Source organism: Oncorhynchus kisutch, linkage group LG13 (assembly GCF_002021735.2).
Source record: "Oncorhynchus kisutch isolate 150728-3 linkage group LG13, Okis_V2, whole genome shotgun sequence".
NCBI lineage: Eukaryota > Metazoa > Chordata > Actinopteri > Salmoniformes > Salmonidae > Oncorhynchus > Oncorhynchus kisutch.
In genome coordinates, this window is record NC_034186.2 from 32,602,567 (window position 1) to 32,622,378 (window position 19,812).

General features: G+C 40.2%; 1 protein-coding gene across 2 annotated transcripts in view; it reads right to left on the reverse strand.

The window, feature by feature from the left end:
- Positions 1–19,812, reverse strand: part of LOC109902599 (ephrin type-B receptor 1) — a 205,239-nt gene that overhangs the window by 105,709 nt on the left and 79,718 nt on the right. For both annotated transcript variants that reach the window (XM_031786034.1, XM_020499081.2), the window contains exon 3: positions 16,649–17,333. In XM_031786034.1, coding sequence (XP_031641894.1) covers positions 16,649–17,333 — 685 coding nt within the window. The remainder of the gene's footprint in view (positions 1–16,648; positions 17,334–19,812) is intronic.

Consider the following 19,812-nt stretch of genomic DNA (forward strand, 5'->3'; position numbering starts at 1 on the left):
AGAAAAACAGATATTTGACTACGTTTGGCAAATAGTATTTTACTATCAGTTTAAATTGGATTACTTGCAATTCTATGTGTTAGTGATGGGCATTCCGGCTCTTTTCAGTGAGCCGGCTCTTTTGGCTCCCAAAAGGCACTTTACATTTTTTTTTTCAAGTCAAACAGTTTGTGATAATTTGACTATGACTGGTGTTAAAATAATTCAAATTAAATTATGAAATGAAATCATACTCTACCTTAACCACCATGTATTTAAAAATCCATTGGTTTGTTATGGAAAAGAATGCTATTAAATATTTGCATTTAAAGTATAACTTTTTAATGTATATAAACAAAGCGCATATAAATCTAACCATTCAAAATTAATACAATCTGAACAGCATAATAGAATATTGCATCATATCAAATAAAAATAAATAACAATTGCAAAACTCCAGCATCCCACAAATTGAAATAAATGTAAAAAATAAGGTTGCTATTACACATGTGCATTTAAAGTCTAACTTTTTAAATATATATAAACAAAGTGCATATAAATGTAACAAATCAAAACGAATACAATCTGAACAAAATAATAATAGAATATTGCACCATATCAAAGAAAAATAAATAACAATGTGCAAAACTGCCACTTAAAACATTAAACTGGTCCCTCTTTTCTCTCTCTTCTTTATTGCCATGTTATTACCAGCAGCACACAGCAATGCTGACGATATTTTGCTTTAATGAGAGATTTGCATTCAGAAATGCAAGCTTCCTCTGGGGCTGAATGCGGTTTCTTCTCTCAGTAATTATTTGTCCTGTTTTCGAGAAGACCCGCTCAGAGGGACGGATGTGGCCACAATGCAGAGTCTCCCTGTTATGACTTTAGTAAGCCGTGGGTAGACAGGGGTCTTGTTTTTACAGCAGCTCAGCGGATCTGCAGATCTTGAGGGGCTCCTCCAAATAGGATTGGACCTCCAGTATGGCATCTGCTGAGGGATTCCTTCGTACTGTTACTGTGCTCTCTCGTCAAACAGCATCCAAACAGCAGATGTTTGTGGCACTCCTGCTGGTGCTTCTGCTCCATCTGATCCCTCTTCTTCCTGTTGCCCTGGTGCCTGAGCTGACTGCTGGGGCTGTCCCTCCCTGCTGCTGAGGTTATTCTTTGAAGAGCCTCATCAATCGCTCTTGCATCACTGAAGGCTAACTTCTTAAACCTGGGGTCAAGTGCAGCGGTTTCTGATAGCACGTGATAATATTCCATTCTGTGGAACTTTCTGTCCATTGATGAACAAAGGACATGTGAAAGAGTTGATGGACACCCTGTGGTTACATTTGCTCCTCTCTGGCGGCTGGCTGTGATTTGCTGCAGACTCTTACACAGGAGTATCATTTTTGAGGCTGTCACATAGCTGAAAAGAGAGAACAGTAACTTATTAGTTCAGGTTCATGTTTTGTCTACTGATACTACATCCTCATCTACTGCTCATATACATATAAAATACTGGATTAAATAATGATGTAGTAATAACTGCTTACTGTACCTCTCTCCACTGAACTCCAAAGTGACCTGCTCAAAGGGTTCCAGGACTCTGCACACCTCCTCCACCACCTCCCATTCCTCTAGGGTCAGAGCATCTACCCTGACAATGGCCAGGGTAGAGATGATGGTATACTTTGACTCAAGAAACCGCTTCAACATATAAAATATTGAATTCCACCTTGTAGTGCAGTCTTGTTTAGGCCTCAGCTGAGGCATCCCCATCTGGCGTTGTGTAGACTTAGTTTTACAGCACCTACTGTGCTCCTGTGGAAGTATTCCACAGCTGCTTTCACTTTGTCCACAGTGGGCTTCATCACCTTCAGAGCATCTCTAAAATCAGGTTGATTGTTAACACAACAGACCACTTTTCCATCTATTTGCCATTCTCTGGCCACTCTCAACAGTTCCTCTGCCAAGTTCTCTGAGGTGTGTCTGATGCTGAACTCAAAGCAGTCCAGAAGATAGCTAGACATCGAAAAATCTACAATGAAGTGACATGTAACCGAGCATGTAAGTAGTGGTTACCCTTCATGTCCAACAGTCAGTGGTAAGACAAACTGCAGTAGGACTCTTTGTTGGACTCTTTCCCACACTGACGCCTGTGTGCTCTCGTACAGTTGTGGAATAAGTGATTTTGAAAGGGTTTTCCTGCTTGGAATTGTGTACATTGGTTTTAGACTATTGCTATAATTTCTAAAACCTCTGTCCTCCACGAAGACTGCATTGCTGTGGGTCGCGGAGTAGGCCTACTTGACTGAGTGGATACATCTCCATGCGTGGAGGTGCTTGCTCCACCACTATCACTAGCAGGACCGCTAGTTTCTCGAAGCTCCGCTACAGCTAGCTTCACAGTTGGGTGGACAGTTCGCATATGCCGGTGTAGGTTGTGCGTAGAACCAGATTTATGAGATTTTCTTTTGGCAAATTCTACACTGTGTGCTAACATTGTCTACATTATTAAAATGCATCCAAATGCTACTGTGCTTCCAACTCATTTTTCAGCTATTGTTTTCACAGCTGTTCTTACCCTCTCTCCTCGGCTGCTAAGTGTGTGACTGTGAGTGAGTTGGCTAGGCATCTTTGGTCCATTGGTTGACAATGCGTGTCTGTCTACAGGAACAACAGGTGAGGCTGTTTGTCTGCTCAGACTATCAGAACTAATTTGTGCACTTGAGCATTTAGGCCTATCTTATTTTTTGTTGTTGTTGTTCTTTGAATTAGCTAATTCTATTAATTTAAATCTTTTGATTATTCATATCTTCATTTTTAAAAATGTTTTTATAAATAGATTTGGCTCTTCTGGTATGTGAGCAGGCTCCCAACGTTCACCTACAAGAGCCCACTCTTAGAGCCGACTCGTTCGCGAATGACCCCTCACTACTACGTGTACTGTAGTATAATTGCAGCAACGCTTGCTGTAATCATGCTGTTAACTAGTACCACTCTAGACAGCAGCACACATGGCGCCAAATTGCACCCATGCTAACTAACTTGTCATTTGTTTGATAGTTTATTTTAGTTCAGTTTATTTTACTACTTGTATAACAGTAGCTAGCTACATAAGCCAACTGTAGCTATGCTTGTAGTTACAATTACTATTAGATTGGGTGGTAATGAGCTGTTATCAGTTTATTTTACTATTGTGGTTGTATTCACTTGCTAGCCAAACATCAGATATAGGCATGTGTAGCTAACTAAATTCTCCAGGGTATGTTGTGGCATTTAGCTAGTATGCTGTTAGCTAGCATCGCGCTATTTAGCATGGTGTTAGCTAGCATAGTGTTAGTTAGGACACGTGGCCGAATTTGCACATGTGCTGGTTAGTTAAAGTGTGTTTAGTTGGCATGGTGCTAGATAGCCTGTGGTCGGAATTGCAAATGTGCTGATAAAAGCTGCTTGTTGACTAGTTTGGAAATAGTTTGACAGCCTGCATAACAGTACAACGGAAAGATGTTTGCTAGCCATGCTTCTAATTAGTATTGGGTTTAAAACCCTTATTTTTTCCAAAATGTTTGATTTAAAAACCTAGCTAAGAATATTCTAATGATTAAATAGCCTAATCTTGCAAGTAGTAATGTTAGCATATATTTGATTATTTTACAATTGTTAGTTTGGGTGTAATGAAATGTTATGTTAAACAAACCATGTTATAAAAATGAACTTAGCAGTTAGTAAACAGGTTTACCTAGACAGAACTTAAATCTTGAATTTATCAATTTCAGAATAATGTTAATAATTAACACATTAACTAAAGTGAATAAAAACGTTTACGTAAACATTATTTTTTAGATTCTTGGAAATCCAAAAGCATTCATCCGTCAATGGATGAAGTGGAACCGTAAGTACTGCAGATTTGACACATCAAATCAATGCATCCTTATTAGACATTACAAATTGAAGCATGGACATTATGCAGTACCTGTCCATTACCATGAATCCATCAAGACTGTCCGTGCACCTTGTAAAACTGAAATAGCACTCAAGAAGCATTTGACTCAACATCGAAGAAATGTTCATGAAACAGTTACTACTTACATAAAATGTGACCTTTGTCATTTTTTCTGAGCCCTGTAATGTTAAGCAGTACTTTTCTCATTTGAGAAGAAATTTCAACAATAAGGATTATATGCAAGAAGAGATTCAGAAAATAAGTCCTGACTGGGTAACTGTTGATGCAGCAATGAGGACTACTTTCTCATTAAGAAGAAAGGAGATTGTGGAAGATGAGCCCCTTGTGATTGACATCAAATCTAGATGGCCAGCGCTGTTCAGACAGATAACTGCTTATTTAAAATCTGCAAAAGGTCCAATAAGATTTTCTGTGATTGTTGAAATTAATAATATACACAGTTTCTCATACTTCTAGAGCTTGACTCTCAGACTTTTGTGCATTTTGAGATGAAGGTGATTAGAGGACACAAGAAACTACATAAGTTATTAATGTAATATTCTTTCCAAAAATGTATTCCTTTTATCTGTAGTGCTCTAAGGCTGGGTGTAAAAATCATAACTCTGACTGCTTATAGGTCACACAAATGCAGGGTTCTATACAGTGTAAGTGTATCACTCATTTTTTAAAGTAAATTATGGCTATAAACCATTGTTGTTTTCAAAGTATTTCTGTCATTTAGTTTCATAGATTGACTTGAATCCCTTAACTTTATTTAACAATGAGGGCAATGGCAGTCACAGGCTGTCATAGATACATTTGAAATGATCCCAACTGAGACTTTGCTAGTTTATGTTTCCATGTTTCCTAGCTATGTATATTTTAAATCACATGCTTCTGAGTTTTCAGTTTTAGTTTCAGTTTAAACTGCAATATATATCTCCCCCAAATCAGTATAAGTACTGTACTCCATTACCATGGTAACCCTCTGGTCTGAAAGTAGCAGCGGATAATTTTAATCACTTTCCTACATTAAATGTTATGTTTTTAAAAGTTTTGTAGCAATGCAATTGGCTATTTTGCTTGATGGCCTTGATGGCTGATTGTTTTGGTGCGCTGGCAGATTAGGCACCCCCTTGTCCCTAAAATTCCTTCCCTGGTATGTTATGCTCTTCAAACAGGTTGCTCTGGAGTTCATGAGACTGGTGTCTGTGGACCTCAAGAAGACATGTTATGAAGGCCTGGACAGTCATCTTTCCAAGCTCCTTGAATTCTACCGGGCCAAGAGTGGTGGAGGGATGGAGCTCAAACACCTGAAGGACAGTCTTGACAAAGACTATTAATATTGATACAGTTATTATGTGATAATTGCTACTTTTTTAAATACACATCAATATTGGGGATGAGACCTTATCATTGAAAATCACATTAATAATGTCGTAAAACAGTCAATTGTGCTTTTGTTGTTAGAGTTCCAATCAAAGGAAGAGAGCGGCTGTGCTCCGTGGCTTGCCATACTTCCTGCGAGAAGACCCAACATATTTGAAGACATATGAGGTATACAACCGTACAACATAACCTTATGCTTTCTCCCAGAGAGTGAAATCATGATGCACTGTAACGTTCAATGGAGTCAAGTTGAATGTCTGTCACCATGTCACCATGGGGCGGCAGGGTAGCCTAGTGGTTAGAGCATTGGACTAGTAATTGAAAGGTTGCAAGTTCAAATCCCTGAACTGACAAGGTACAAATCTGTCGTTCTGCCCCTGAACAGGCAGTTAACCCACTGTTCCTAGGCCGTCATTGAAAATAAGAATTTGTTCTTTAACTGACTTGCCAAGGTAAATAAAGGTTAAAAAAAATCTGAAGTGATTATAACACACAGGGCCAATCAAATGTGAACCAACTACAGTGTATATAAGGACATCTCTTTCAGAAATGTTTTATTTGTTTTACTTTCACTCAACCTTTCTCCCTTGCTAGACATTCAGTTGAGAATTATGATTTAGCATGCTTTTTGTCCAGAAGAAACAAAATCTTTATCTTAGACTGCAAAGCAAAAATCAGGACCATGCATTAAACACAATACTAGGTTTGGGTGATAATACCTAACTACCATGTAAACAACTATTGATAGCTATTGTCGATGGTTGTGAAATGTAAGTATGCTCAAGTTTTACCGTATTTGAATGTATCACACATCCCTGGTGTATGGCAGCACGCAATACTGCAGTACCCTTAGTGATACAGTATGTCTGTCACGCCCTGACCTTAGTTATCTTTATCTTCTTTATTATTTTTCTTAGGTCAGGGTGTGACGAGGGTGGTTTGTTTAGTTTTTGTATTGTCTAGGGGTTTTTGTAAGTCTAGGTGTTTATATGTCTATGGTTGCCTAGATTGGTTCTCAATCAGAGGCAGCTATTAATCGTTGTCTGATTGGGGACCATATTTAGGTAGCCATATTCCTTGGGTATTTTGTGGGATCTTAATCTATGTTTAGTTGCCTGTCTGCACTAGCCATATTAGCTTCACGGTTCGTTTTGTATAGTTTGTTCAGTGTTCTTTCTTTATTAAAGAAGTATGCACGCTTACCACGCCGCGCCTTGGTCTCCTCCATTTGACGACCGTGACAATGTCAAATTCCCTATTGTTAGACAATTAACAGATTTGAAGGGGCACTGTGAGGAATTCTAAATTCTATACAAAAGCTGTAAAAACAATTTCTTGTTATTTAAATATAAAAAGCGATTTTGACAGGACAATTAATCCCTACACCATGCAGTTCTGACTTTGGCATTTGAACAGGAATTGCAATCAGTTTTGCTTCAGCATTGTTCGTCAGTGGGCTTGCGCCGGTCCGTCTTCATATAAACTTTGTATTTTAGGCTGTGCTTTTGTCTAACAAATGAATTGCTTATTGTTGGGAATCATTGTTCTATCGAAATAACTTGTTATATTTTTTAAATATCCAGAAATATAGTTTACAGCTTTTGTAAGCTGGTCATTTAAAAAGAAAGTAGTAGAGGTGGAATTCTACACAGTGGACCTTTAATATAATGAATGTTGTAGAAAGAGCTGATTAACAAAACAGCACTAAATGATAGATGAGGCTTTACATGGTTTCCCCCCTCATTTTCAGTGTTGGATGACCATGGCCCTTCGCGGCGCTATAGTCGACAATCAATAGTTTTTTACAAATGGAAAAAGAACAGACCATGTTTTACCTCAACTAAGAATGCATTCTATCTAGACCTGGGAGAAATCATGGTTGACTGACGTGCTTAAGGACCATGCTTGTTTACTGGCACAATGCTCATGACCACTAGTCTACCTGCCACATCACTTGCCTGCATCAATAAGCAACAGTACATTTGCAGACAGTGTCACAGAAACATTGTATTGGAGGATGTTTTGTAGGGCAATGCCTCTAATCTTTGCCTATTTTTGTTCTGTTTTTCAGAAGACAAAGGATTCTGAAGAAGTCCCCCACGGAGTGAAAATTCGGTATCCTTGTCGTTGTGGATGGAGCTGCAGCAGATGACCCAATGCTAGCTGACAATGTGGACGTTGCCCTTGTGATAGAAGAGCAGGTACATGAGCTTCACAATGTCCTAAATGCCTTTGCCACTTTGATTGAGCTTCTTTATTGTCTGAACATGGATTACCCAAAATGTTTGAGGTACACTTTCGAGGTAGTTCAGAAAATGTTCTTGAAGAGTGGTGCAGAAAACTGAACAGCAAAAGTGCATGGGCTGAAGAACCGTCTTCTTTGTTAAGACAACTATTTGCTGTGTTTATGTTTTACTCGCAGTAGTTGAGTTAATTCCTCAGACAATGATGCTGTTATTTGCCTAAATCTTACAAATCTCAGTTTTGGGAAGACTTAAGTTACCCTATTTTAACGTGTGACCTTCAGTCTACAAAACTACAACCGTCTTTTGTTAGAGACCATTGACTTGCTATCATCTCTTCCCATTAACTACAGTGCATTCTGAAAATGTTTACAGCAGGTTAGAAAATAAATTCACACTCGACACCAACTTGTCTTAGAAACCATTCTGAAGGTTGTCTTTGATCAGTGTTTGAAGTTTTATTTACCGTGCCATAAAACCATGTTTCAATGGTGCCATTTACAGATATGTTTGGGTTTATTGGACAGAGGATTAAAAAAAAATTGACAAAAAATTTATGTTTAGAAAAAAAATTCTTAGCTGTTCGGATAAAATACCAATTAGTGACAGCAGAATTTGGCTGCCCGTTTAAATGGACCCAAAGACAAGCATCTAAAAATATGCATTGTTAGATATTTTTTTTCATGACAATCAAAATGCATTCTAGGGAACAAATGTATTTGTTTGTTAATACATAGTGTAATAAATGTTCTGAAATACACAATAGGACTATTAAGTTGTCATTAAAAGCTAGACGGAATTCATTGATTTCAATGTAAGTTGTTGAATCAATCAATGTACTCTTGATAGTAAATCAATCATTGTAAATATAGTCATTTTAAAATGAAGATAAGCTTTACTAAATCTGAACTTTGTTAAACTGTACATACTGGTTTATATTAAGTTTACATGTTTTATTTGTCAATGTCATTTTGTTGAGTTAGAACAGTGGTTCTCAATTTGCAGGCTGTGGCAAGCTTGTCTGTTATGTCATTAATAGTTTAGTTATTTATGTGTGGCCTGCTTGACTTGCTCGTAGCCACAGTGTAGCACCACCAGCCAAACAGGTTGAGAACTCTGTTACAATAACTCAATATGAAGTAGGCTTGACTTAAGTGCATGTTGAATGAACAATAATTGTAAACGGTTAACTCTTAAATGTGGCTTTAGATAATTCACACTTTAATGTTGTTCAACTTTTATTTCCAGTTATCTAGTTACATGGCCTTGTTCAAGCTCAGAGTACATTACATGTCACAATTTTGTTATGTAGACTTTAAATGTAGTTATCTTAACTGTGTTACTAGTTATGATAACTTTATTAAAAGTTGACATAACAATATAGGAAAAAGATTCAACTCAGAATAGTAAGTTATAGTGGCAAATGGTTAACTCTTTTATACATTGAAGTAACTGGCTTTAGTTCAGTTAACTCTAGCTTTAAGTTGGTTTCAACTTGTTATTTCCAGTCATCTAGTTGCGTGGCCTTTTTCAAGTTCAGAGCACTTAACAAAATGGTCTAAGCAAGGATAACGTGACATGTTATGTAAACTTTAAATGTAGTTATGATAACTGTATTACTAGTTACAATAACTTAACTGAAAGTTGACTTAACAAAATCTGAAATTAGTTCAACTAAAAATGGTTGGTTATACTGAAATGCAGTGGATTTCTATTATTTGTCTATTTTTGTATACGGTCTACTGTCTATTATTTGTCAACAATAATGTAGCTTTAGTTATTAGAACTCCACATTTGTTGTTAACATAAAAAATTGAAAATTATTCAAATAATATCAAATGAAATTAACAAACATCAAATTAACCGCCTAATGTTAGTCAAAATAAATGTAATAAAAGCTAGGATAACGTGAAATTTAAAGTACTCTGAGCTTGAAAAATCCCATGCAACTAGATCACTGGAAATAATAAGTTGAAACAATAAATCATTTTTTACAGTGACGTAGGGGAGTGATGCATCAGATGACCTGGCCTCCACAATCACCCGACCTCAACCCAATTGAGATGGCTTGGGATGAGTTGGACCGCAGAGGGAAGGAAAAGCAGCCAACCCCATAAAAATGTATATAGAAATCAATAACAATATATATTTTCCAGGTGTATTTTCCAAATACATTCCAATATTCAACTATGTTTCCAAATCAGAAATATCCAAATACTTACTTACAAATGTCTTTGAAAGTAATTGAAATACCCTAAATAGCATTTGAACCCAGGTCTGATTCATGCAAATACCAAGTCGCTCTTTATCACATGCAAACTGAAACAAAGGCACACTTACAATGCCTTCAAAAAGTATTCACACCCCTTTTTCCACATTTTGTTGTGTTACAGCCTGAATTTAAAATGGATTTCATTCAGATGTTATTGTCATTGGCCTAAACACAATACCCCATAATGTCAAAGTGGAATTGTTCTTCAAAATTTGAGTCAATAAATGTTCAACCTCTGTCATGGCAAGCCTGAATAAGTTTAGGAGTAAACGTTTGCTTAACAAGTCACATAAGTGGCATGGACTCACTCTGTATGCAATAAGTGTTTAACAATTGTTTAATGACTACCTCATCTCTGTACCCCACACATACAATTATCTGTAAGGTCTCTCAGTCAACCAGTACATTTCAAAACACAGACTCAACCACAGACCATGGAGGTTTTACAATGCCTCGTAAAGAGGGGCATCTATTACTAGATTGGTAAAAAACAGACATTGAATATCCCTTTGAGCATGGTAAAGTTATTAATTACACTTTGGATGGTGTACCAAAACACCCAGTACCTACAAGGATACAGACATCCTTCCTAACTCAGTTGATTGGAGAGGAAGGAAACCACTCAGGGACTTCACCATGAGGCCAATGGTGAACAGTTGAAGTTTACAGTTGAAGTTTAATTGAAGTTTAAGTTTAATGGCTGTGATAGGAAAAAACGGGGGATGGATCAACAACATTGTAGTTACTCTACTAACCTCATTGACAGAGTGAAAAGAAGGAAGCCTGTGTGAGGGAAAATTGTATGTTTGTGTATCAGATCAATGCTGCTTTCATAATAACCAATAAGATAGGTTCATGGAAGTGACTAATTGATCGTGCATGGAGGAATCCTCACTATCAGTATAAGTAATTTGGCAGTACGCCCAGAACATTGCTGTATGTGAACCAAAAAGGGTATCTCAGTTTCAAGGTCTCAGTTTGGAGAGAAGAAGCCTTGTGAGGTATTGGTCAGTCACGTGCAGAAACCAAAGTTAATGATGAATAAAGAATCATGTAAATCATGCTTTTATGACTTTTTTGTATAGCCGTATATAAGAAAAGTAACGGGACTGCCCCGGGGGAGCTCCCGACCGACGTGTACTATGGTACATTAACCTGTCTGAGAACGGGGTTCCTTCCGCTTGCGGAACCCCTCGCCAACAGCCAGTGAAATTGCAGGGCGCCAAATTCAAACAACAGAAATCTCATAAATCAAATTTCTCAAACATTCAAGTATTAGGCACCATTTTAAAGATACAATTCTCATTAATCCAGCCACAGTGTCTGATTTCAAAAAGGCTTTACAGTGAAAGCTCCACAAACGATTATGTTAGGTCACCAAGTCACAGAAAATCACAGCCAATTTTTCCAGCCAAAGAGAGTTGTCACAAAAAGCAGAAATATATATTAAATTAATCACTAACCTTTGATGATCTTCATCAGATGATACTAATAGGACTTCATGTTACACAACACATGTATGTTTTGTTCGATAAAGTTAATATTTATACATTGGCGTGTTATGTTCGGTAGTTCCCAAACATGCTGTGATTTTGCAGAGAGCCACATCAATTCACAGAAATACTCATAATAAACATTGATAATAGATACAACTATTATACATGGAACTTTAGATAAACTTCTCCTTAATCATGAAACGCGGCCTTCTTCCCGAAGAGATATTTATTTCGGTCTGTGCGATGAACTGAGAATCCAGCTGGCTGGACCGATTCGGACAGTATATCCCGAGAGAGCCATGTTTCCGTGAAGCAGTATGTTACAATCCCTGATGTCTCTCTGGAAAGAAACCCTTGCCCTGAGCTCGTCAACTTTATTATCCAGAGACTGAACATTAGCGAGTGATATACTCGGATAAAGTGGGTGGTGTGTGCGCCTCCTAAATCGGACTAGAAGATCACTCCGAGTACCTCTCCATCGCCGTTGTTGTTTTGGGTCTGTCACGGATCCTTCCAGTACTGCTGCTCATTCCATTCACCAGCTCCGGAGGTCTACGTCACCGGCCCTCTAGGTGTCACTGAACTGGATTCATTACTAACAACCCCGGACTGTCTTGTCTCATTACGCACACCTGGTTCCCATTCCCCCTGATTAGTATGTGTATATATGTGCCCTCCGTTCCCCATTGTCCTTGTCTGTTATTGTTAGCATGTCTGTTGGTCCTGTGAGCACCTGTGCTGTTGTATCGGCTTCCATGCTACGTATTATTGTGCACTTGTTTTACGGGTCTCGTCCCGTGTATTATTTAGAGGTTTACACCTCGCATCTTGTTTGGGTGGAGAAAATAAAACCCTTATTACGTATTCCTGCACTTGTCTACTTTCATTCTACAACTTGACAGGGTCGGCTTCTGGAATCAGTTCAGTTGCCCTGGTGGGTGCGAACAAAGGATCTGCTTCAGGAAAGTCGTATTCCTGGTCGTGATGCTGGTAGTGCTGGTGAGTTACCGCTGCTCTGATATCCAATAGTTCTTTCCGGCTGTATGTAATAACACAAAAACAATTCTGGGCTAACAATGTAAGAAATAATACATTCAAAAAAAATACTGCCAAGTTTCCTAAGAGGAAGAAGCGAGGCAGACCTCTGTCAGCGCCAATTTCACTTATGGGTATGCTTGTAATCGTTAAGGACTGGGGAGTTTTCAGGATAAATCATTTACAGAATGGAGCTAAGCACAGGCAGAATCCTAGAGGAAAAACAGGTTCAGTCTGCATTCCACCAGACAATGGGAATTCACCTTTCAGCAAAACAGTAACCTAAAACATAAGGCCAAATCTACTTATAAATCTATGGAAAGTCTTGAAAATGGTTGTTTATCAATGATGTATAACCAATTTGACAGAGCTTGAAGAATTTTGAAAAGAATCATAGGCAAATGTTGCACAATTCAGGTGTGACTGGACTGACTCACATCACTACCAGAGATTATTCTAACATGTATTGACTCAGGAGGTTGAATATTTGTCTAATCAAGATAGTGTTTAATGTTTCATGAATGTTTTACAAATGTAAGATTTTTTTCCCACTTTGACATTAGAGTATTTTGTATAAATCTTTGACAAAAAATGTAACCCATTTTAATCCCACTTTTTAACACAACAAAATGTGGAAAAAGTAAAGGGTTGTGAATACTTTCTGAAGGCACTGTATTTTCTCTCCCTTACACCCTCATCTCTCTCTCATTCTCTTGTCCCTATTTGACCTTAATCTTCCCTCAGGACTTATAAATGGCATAGCCCCATTCTCCACCAGACCTCCCAGACTATCACCTTCGGTGGTGCTATGCCTACAGATTCCCTCTCCATAGAGTAAGAGTGAGTGAGAGGAATATCGAGTGGCGCCATCCAATTCTGTGTTCCATTTGGAGACCAGGCTCTGAGGAGGTTGCTGCAGAATGCCAAATGAAGTGTGTGTCTCTGTCTGTGACAGTGACAAACTGCCCTCAGCCCCTTGAGTGGCTTTGCCCTCTCTCTGTGTCCCCTGTCCTGTCCCCTCCACAGCAGGCAAGGGTGCCAGTGTGCCCACCTGTGCCAGCCCTGCCAGCTGATAAATCAGGCATCTTGCATAAATAACAACCCCTGATAAGTTTGAGTATGAGCAGTCAATCAAGTTGCCAGTGAATCTAGCATCATCTGCTTCAGCCTACTGCATGTTAAATAACGTTATTTGAATATTTGAAATATTAATGCTAATGTGTCTGGAAGCCAGAGAGACCTGGTGCACCTCTTCATTCTGTCCTTGCCTTGTATCTATATGCAGAAGCAGTAGTATGGTGCCTCTGGTGCAAGAGAGAGGTGCATTCTGGGATGGCTTAAAAAGGGGCTATGGAGTGAGTCAGACATCAAGGGAACTGGCCATTGAAATAGTGCACAGTAGTGAGACGAGAGTTCGCTACCCATCTAATGAATAATGAATGTGTGCTATACCGATGAGGCAAACAGTCACACAGGATGTGGAACACTAGGTTACTTGACACTTTCAACTTGACAAATTCAACATTACAATAGTTTCTGCTAATGTCACCAGCCACTGTGTAGACCCTTTGGAACAATTTAAGAACACTTCCACAGCAAATAATCACCCATCAATGTGAAACCTGACTGATTTATATAGAATTTGTACTCTGCAGAATCTATACTTTATAGTGCCCCTGTGGCGCAAAGTATCTACTGTCATTGAACAAAGGAACTGAATATAAGTCACCGCATTTATATTCTGAGTCTATGGCCTCTCTCATGATCTCTCCTGTGTAATATATTCAGTCAGACCGACCATAGCGGGCGGCCTTGACCACTCTTCTTTACTGTTTTTTTCTCCTTCTCTGCTCTCATTCTTTCTCCAATCGTGTGCATTGAATAGATATGAGGTGAATTTAAGCCTGTAGCGAAGTGATCTGGGTTGAACCTACTTGGCCAATTAACATGTAATAAGAACACTTAATATCATTCAAAGACATATACACATGTGCACCCCCCACCACCTCCATCCCCCTCACCCCAGTTGCATAGATAAAGGGAGGTGGGAGATGTAAAAGGGTGTGAGAACAAAATGGATTAAAGACTTGATCGAAAGAAATGATTGGATACCGTGAGAAGATGGAGCAAAAGGACCTTTTAGGAAAAGGATAGAATAAGAAAAAAATATGGGAAAGAACGTAGGAGGACAAGAAAAAATAGATTCTAATATGATGTGGCGAGGCAGAGGGCACTAGCCTTTTTAATCTGACAAGCAGAGCCAATTTCCATGATTAATTATGCTGCTGAGCGCTGAGCTGATCTATGAAATTCTTATTAAATACCTGACAGTTGCAAGCTTGGTGGAGGCCACGTGTCAGCACAGGGCCAACACGCGTATTTACTGTAGCATTCACCATTAGCTTTCTCTCTGTATGTCTGTCTTGTTCTCCTTCTTTCTCTCTGCTCTGCCCCTACTTCTCTCTCTCCCTCTATCTCCGTCCCTCTTCTCCTCCCTCTCTTTCTATACTATTCTCCCCCTTCATCATCTCATTCCTCATACAATTTGTTATTCACACAGAGATTTTCTCAAGAGTGCCACTATGGTCCAATGATTGGCAGGTGTGGATACCGGTGGCAGGTGGCAGTTTCTTTTTGCACTATGATGTGGGGGTTTCAACAGTAAGCCGGCAGTTATCACTACACCATCAGGAAGCCCCGAGGTTGGGCTGGGTTGGATCTTGTATGGAGAGCAACTGGAGACCTAGACGGTTAGCCGGACTTCAACTCACCACATCTCTCCAGCAAGCAGTAGCTCTCCTATCCTATTCTCTGGCCAGCCACAAGGTGTTGATGAGCTGTCATCCCATCTTTATTAACACTTCTGGGGCTGGATTCACAAGGCTTCTTTTTGTAATGATAAATGAGACTTTCATGAAGCACTCCAAGGCCTTTCCAATGTGTTGGACTACTCACAGTCGCATATCCCCAGCAGTAGGCAGTGACAAAAATCTAAAATGTCTCAACTTTCTGACAAATAACTAAACATCAGAGAGATATTTCATGTAGGTAATGCTAACATACTGATACATGATTGAGCATATGAGCAGATGGACTGAAAAAAGTATCCTCAGAACCAATCCCAGACATAAAGGGATCAGGCTGCTAATAAAACACTGCAGAGCAGGGCCAAGTCTTGCTTTTAGAGCAGCACCATGTCACAGTAACCCAAATAAACATCTTTAGAATCTGTCACTGACAAGCTTATGAAAACATTCCAGTGGCTACACTTCTTTTTTCAATTATGAATCTGATCCTTTATTGTGACATACATCCACTCTCATAGACATAGTGACACTTTCATAAACATGTCTTCACTATTAGATGACACATACCTATGTTACCGTCAGTACAGTAATCAGCTCTTGCTGTACCACTCTTTGACTGATCTAAATGCTCACCTCAGAGGCAGAACGAAGTCAACGACTCTCCAGTCAAGGACTCCACTAGGTCATCTGTGAAACAGGCTCGACTCCATATTAGGAGGAAAGGTTTAATATCTATATTATTGATCAGCGCATATGGCTGCCGATCAATCTTACCTGGTCTCTATACAGGCAGACTGACCATCAGTGAGAGAATATACAGTAGGAGTCAAAAAGAGTGTGTGAGTGTGTCCTGAATGAGGTCACTACTGTAAGTAACATCAGAATGGAACACATTCTCCTTCCATGAGACAAAGATAACATCTGAACATAGTGCTGGGGGAGGAAAACATGCCATGCAGGTAGCTTACTGTAGATACTGCAGTGGAAAATCCAAAGAGCTAAACCTATCAGAAAAAGTTTATGGAAAACCTAACTTAATAACTTTGTTGGCATGATAATCAAATTACTCTATTGAATAACCAACATTTAAAACCATTTTTCCCAAATAATATACAATCAGAGCTATCTCAGCATGATAAATCCCCCCCCCCCCCCCCGTGCTTCTGACTGGTGCTAGACAAAACGTTCCCCTTTCGGGTTCCTTGATGTGAAATAATTATTAAAATTATGAACTTTTCAAATTATATGCCTGCTGCTGGTCAAATCAGTCTTCCCTCAGTACAGTCTTTGATTGTCTGGCCGCCCACATAGCTATCCCCTGACAGCAGTGATTGCCAGACAAAACAAAATATTTTCTGCTCCTTACTTTGTCTATCATCACCACTGTTTCCACAGTGAGACACAATGCCTTCAAATTTCCAATAGGACAGTAAGACACAGTAACACAAAGCGTGATAGGGGTTATTATGACTGAGGAGAACTGATCTCACCTCTACAGACATTGCCGTTATCCGGCTCAAAGCCAGCCTTGCAGGTGCAGCTCCCGATGGGAACCATCCACTCCCCATCTCCATTGCAGTACAGCTTGATGGGCACGTCCACCTCCTCTGAATTAGCGATGCACGTGCCTCTGGCAATGACCAGTGAGGTGCTCTCGGCGCCCGTCATCGTCTCTGGGAAGATGGCGAAATTCTGCACCACGCTAGGGCATTTCTTATGGAAGACACGTACTGACAGCAGGGACATGCAGGCCCCGTAGTCCTGGAAGGCCAAGTAGAACCCATTACGGGAGAGAGGGCCAAAGCTCCGCACCTCCGTGTTGACCTTCATCAATCGTCCGCCGAAGTCCACTTGGGAGAAACTCTCGTCGGCCGCGATGGTGTCCACCTTCAGGTAGGGAGCTTCCATCCAGAAGGAGGTTCCCTTGGTGGTGGCGATGACCGAGTCTGTCTCGTAGTAGTAGAGGTTGAAAGTCTCCTTACATGAGCCGGGGACACTAGGGATGGAGCTGCAGTCACGTACGGTGAAACGCATCTCCACATAAACACGCTGAGCCCCTCGTCTGTCGATGAAGGTGGTGAGGAGCCAGTTGTTCTGGCTGGGCTCGAACACGTTACACACCTGGTAGGTCCTGATGGTGTTGAGGTTCTCATCGTAGCCACTCACCTCCTCCCACTGTGGAAAACAGACACACAACAAGTTAGAGCAAGGCTTCAATCAATCAGCAAGTCCGTCCAAGTCATGGAGAGAGAGATTAGTGATAGTGAGAGAGACCGAGAGTATGGCCCTGCATATGTTTTCCCTCCATTTCCCAGTGTATTAATATACCTCTCTGAACGCTGGTATTGGCTGTTAGCGGCCCACAATCCACTCAGACACAGCCAGTCTACCACAGATAAGTGGCCCAACTGAAATCAATCTTGCGCAGGCATGACTGAGCAAGGCCTCACCACATTAGGACATTTGGTGCATTACAGACGCAGGATTATACAAGGTATTGAATTAAAGCCTTAGAGAAAGGATGGCCCATCGCATCAGAACGAGCTGCCTAGCTAATGGAGTTAGCATTTAAAGCAGTACACACACGTTAGGGGGCTGTGAGCCAGCCATAAAGCACTGATAGGCCTTAAACACAGTCAATGCTTTCCCTACACCATTAATTCACACATTACCATTTATGTGACGGACCAGGATCACTGCTACTGTGCATTAACACCACTGGTCAATTCTTTATAATCATAACAGAAATGTTTGTGTGTTTTGTGTGTGTGTGTGTATACGTGTACCTGTTTGATGTATATGTGCAATATTATGATGTACTGTACCAATGGTATGACGTTGAAAGGCCACTTCTCCACAGGAGAATTACCATGGACCAAGACAGGGTACACTGGATGTGGATTGGCCATAGCAGCCCACAGTCTGGCAGATGATGGAATGCATGAATACAGAAACACTAGTGGAGAGTACCCTACACATTATCATCCCTGAGAGCTATTGTTTTATCCAACTATCCAGGCCTTCTTTAGGGAGGTGAGATAGATACACTGTCGTGTGTGTGTGTGTGTGTGTGTGTGTGTGTGTGTGTGTGTGTGTGTGTGTGTGTGTGTGTGTGTGTGTGTGTGTGTGTGTGTGTGCAATAGATGAGGGTTGTGTGAAACAGGAGGTAATGTGGTGAGTTGTGGCTACTGGGGAGCACTGAAGCGGTGCATTGTGGGAGATCCTGTTGAAACAGCGGCCAGGAAGAGGACTAGATCACAGAGAGCTGAGATGATTAATGAGTTTACGGAGAGCCCTGACACAAATTAAACCGTATCTTCTTTCTCAATGTCTCTCCTTCGCTCTGCCCCTCTTCCCTGGGATGACCATTCATCAGAATTAGAGCGACCTGTCCCTTTCAACACCAAGCAGACATTAATACAGCCAGATTCCAGCCAAAGAGAGCGAGCGAGGGGTAGGGGTGCTCAGCGCAGCTAGAGCCAAGCTAAGGGGACCCTCCATGTCTCTAGCATCCACAGATGACCTATTTTCACAGCATTCCAGACTAATGTCTGACTATGTGTCTGACAGCAACATTAATTTCAAGTGCTGTGCCACAACAACTGTGCCAAGCATCCACTGTCCTGACAATGTTCCACACACAGGTGTTCGGAGATGCTAGATAGCTAATTAGAACAGGTGTTTGCATCTCTTCCTTAAGCTGTATCATTGAAATATAGCCATGTGGGAATCGTGTTATAAAGGTGTGTAATAATGAGACTGTTTTGATTGAGTGATGTTTTTTTGTTTCTTAATGCGTTTTCATGGGTCATACCCTGTGTGGAGAGACTGATGGTTTGTCGGGATGGATGGTTTGTTACGTAACGGGTTAGGAGAACTAAAGTAGCAGGTTAGGAGAACTAACATAGCAGGTTAGGAGAATGAACGTAGCAGGATAGGAGAATTAACGTAGCAGGATAGGAGAATTAACGTAGCAGGATAGGAGAATTAACGTAGCAGGATAGGAGAATTAACGTAGCAGGTTAGGATAATTAACTGTGAAAGGCCGTACCTATTCACTGACGAAATCCTAGGAATGAGACGCAGAGACGTGACAAACAGAAGGAAACTGTATTGGGAGTTCTTCCTCCAACTCTCCCCGGGACCGTATAAAAGAAATAACCGTTGGTACCAAACGCCAATCAAACAGCTTGAGCCGAACCTATCTCAGGGAATCCTACTGTCCTGGAATTCACCATAGTCTCAGGCTCATAACCCCTGTCGCTAGTCAAATCAAACATTTTTTATTGCAACGTCCCTTATGAAAAAAGATTGCAGTCAGAGTGCGGTATAACTGCAGTTAGAGTGCAATCTAATTGCAGTTATAGTGTAGTATTACTGCATTTCAACTACAGTACACTGCAGTTATTCTGAAATTACTGCATCCAAAATACCAGTCGACAGCAATTACTGCACTTTTATTGTAGTTTCAAAACTGCAATATTTTTTAGGATATAGATAAAAAATGACACGCCAGGACAGACAATTTTTTCACACTATATGCTTCAGCACTCGGTAGTCCCGTTCTTTGAGCTTGTGTGGCCTACCACCTACCACATTTCCACTTCACAATTACAGTACTTACAGTTGACCGGGGTAACTGTAACAGGACAGA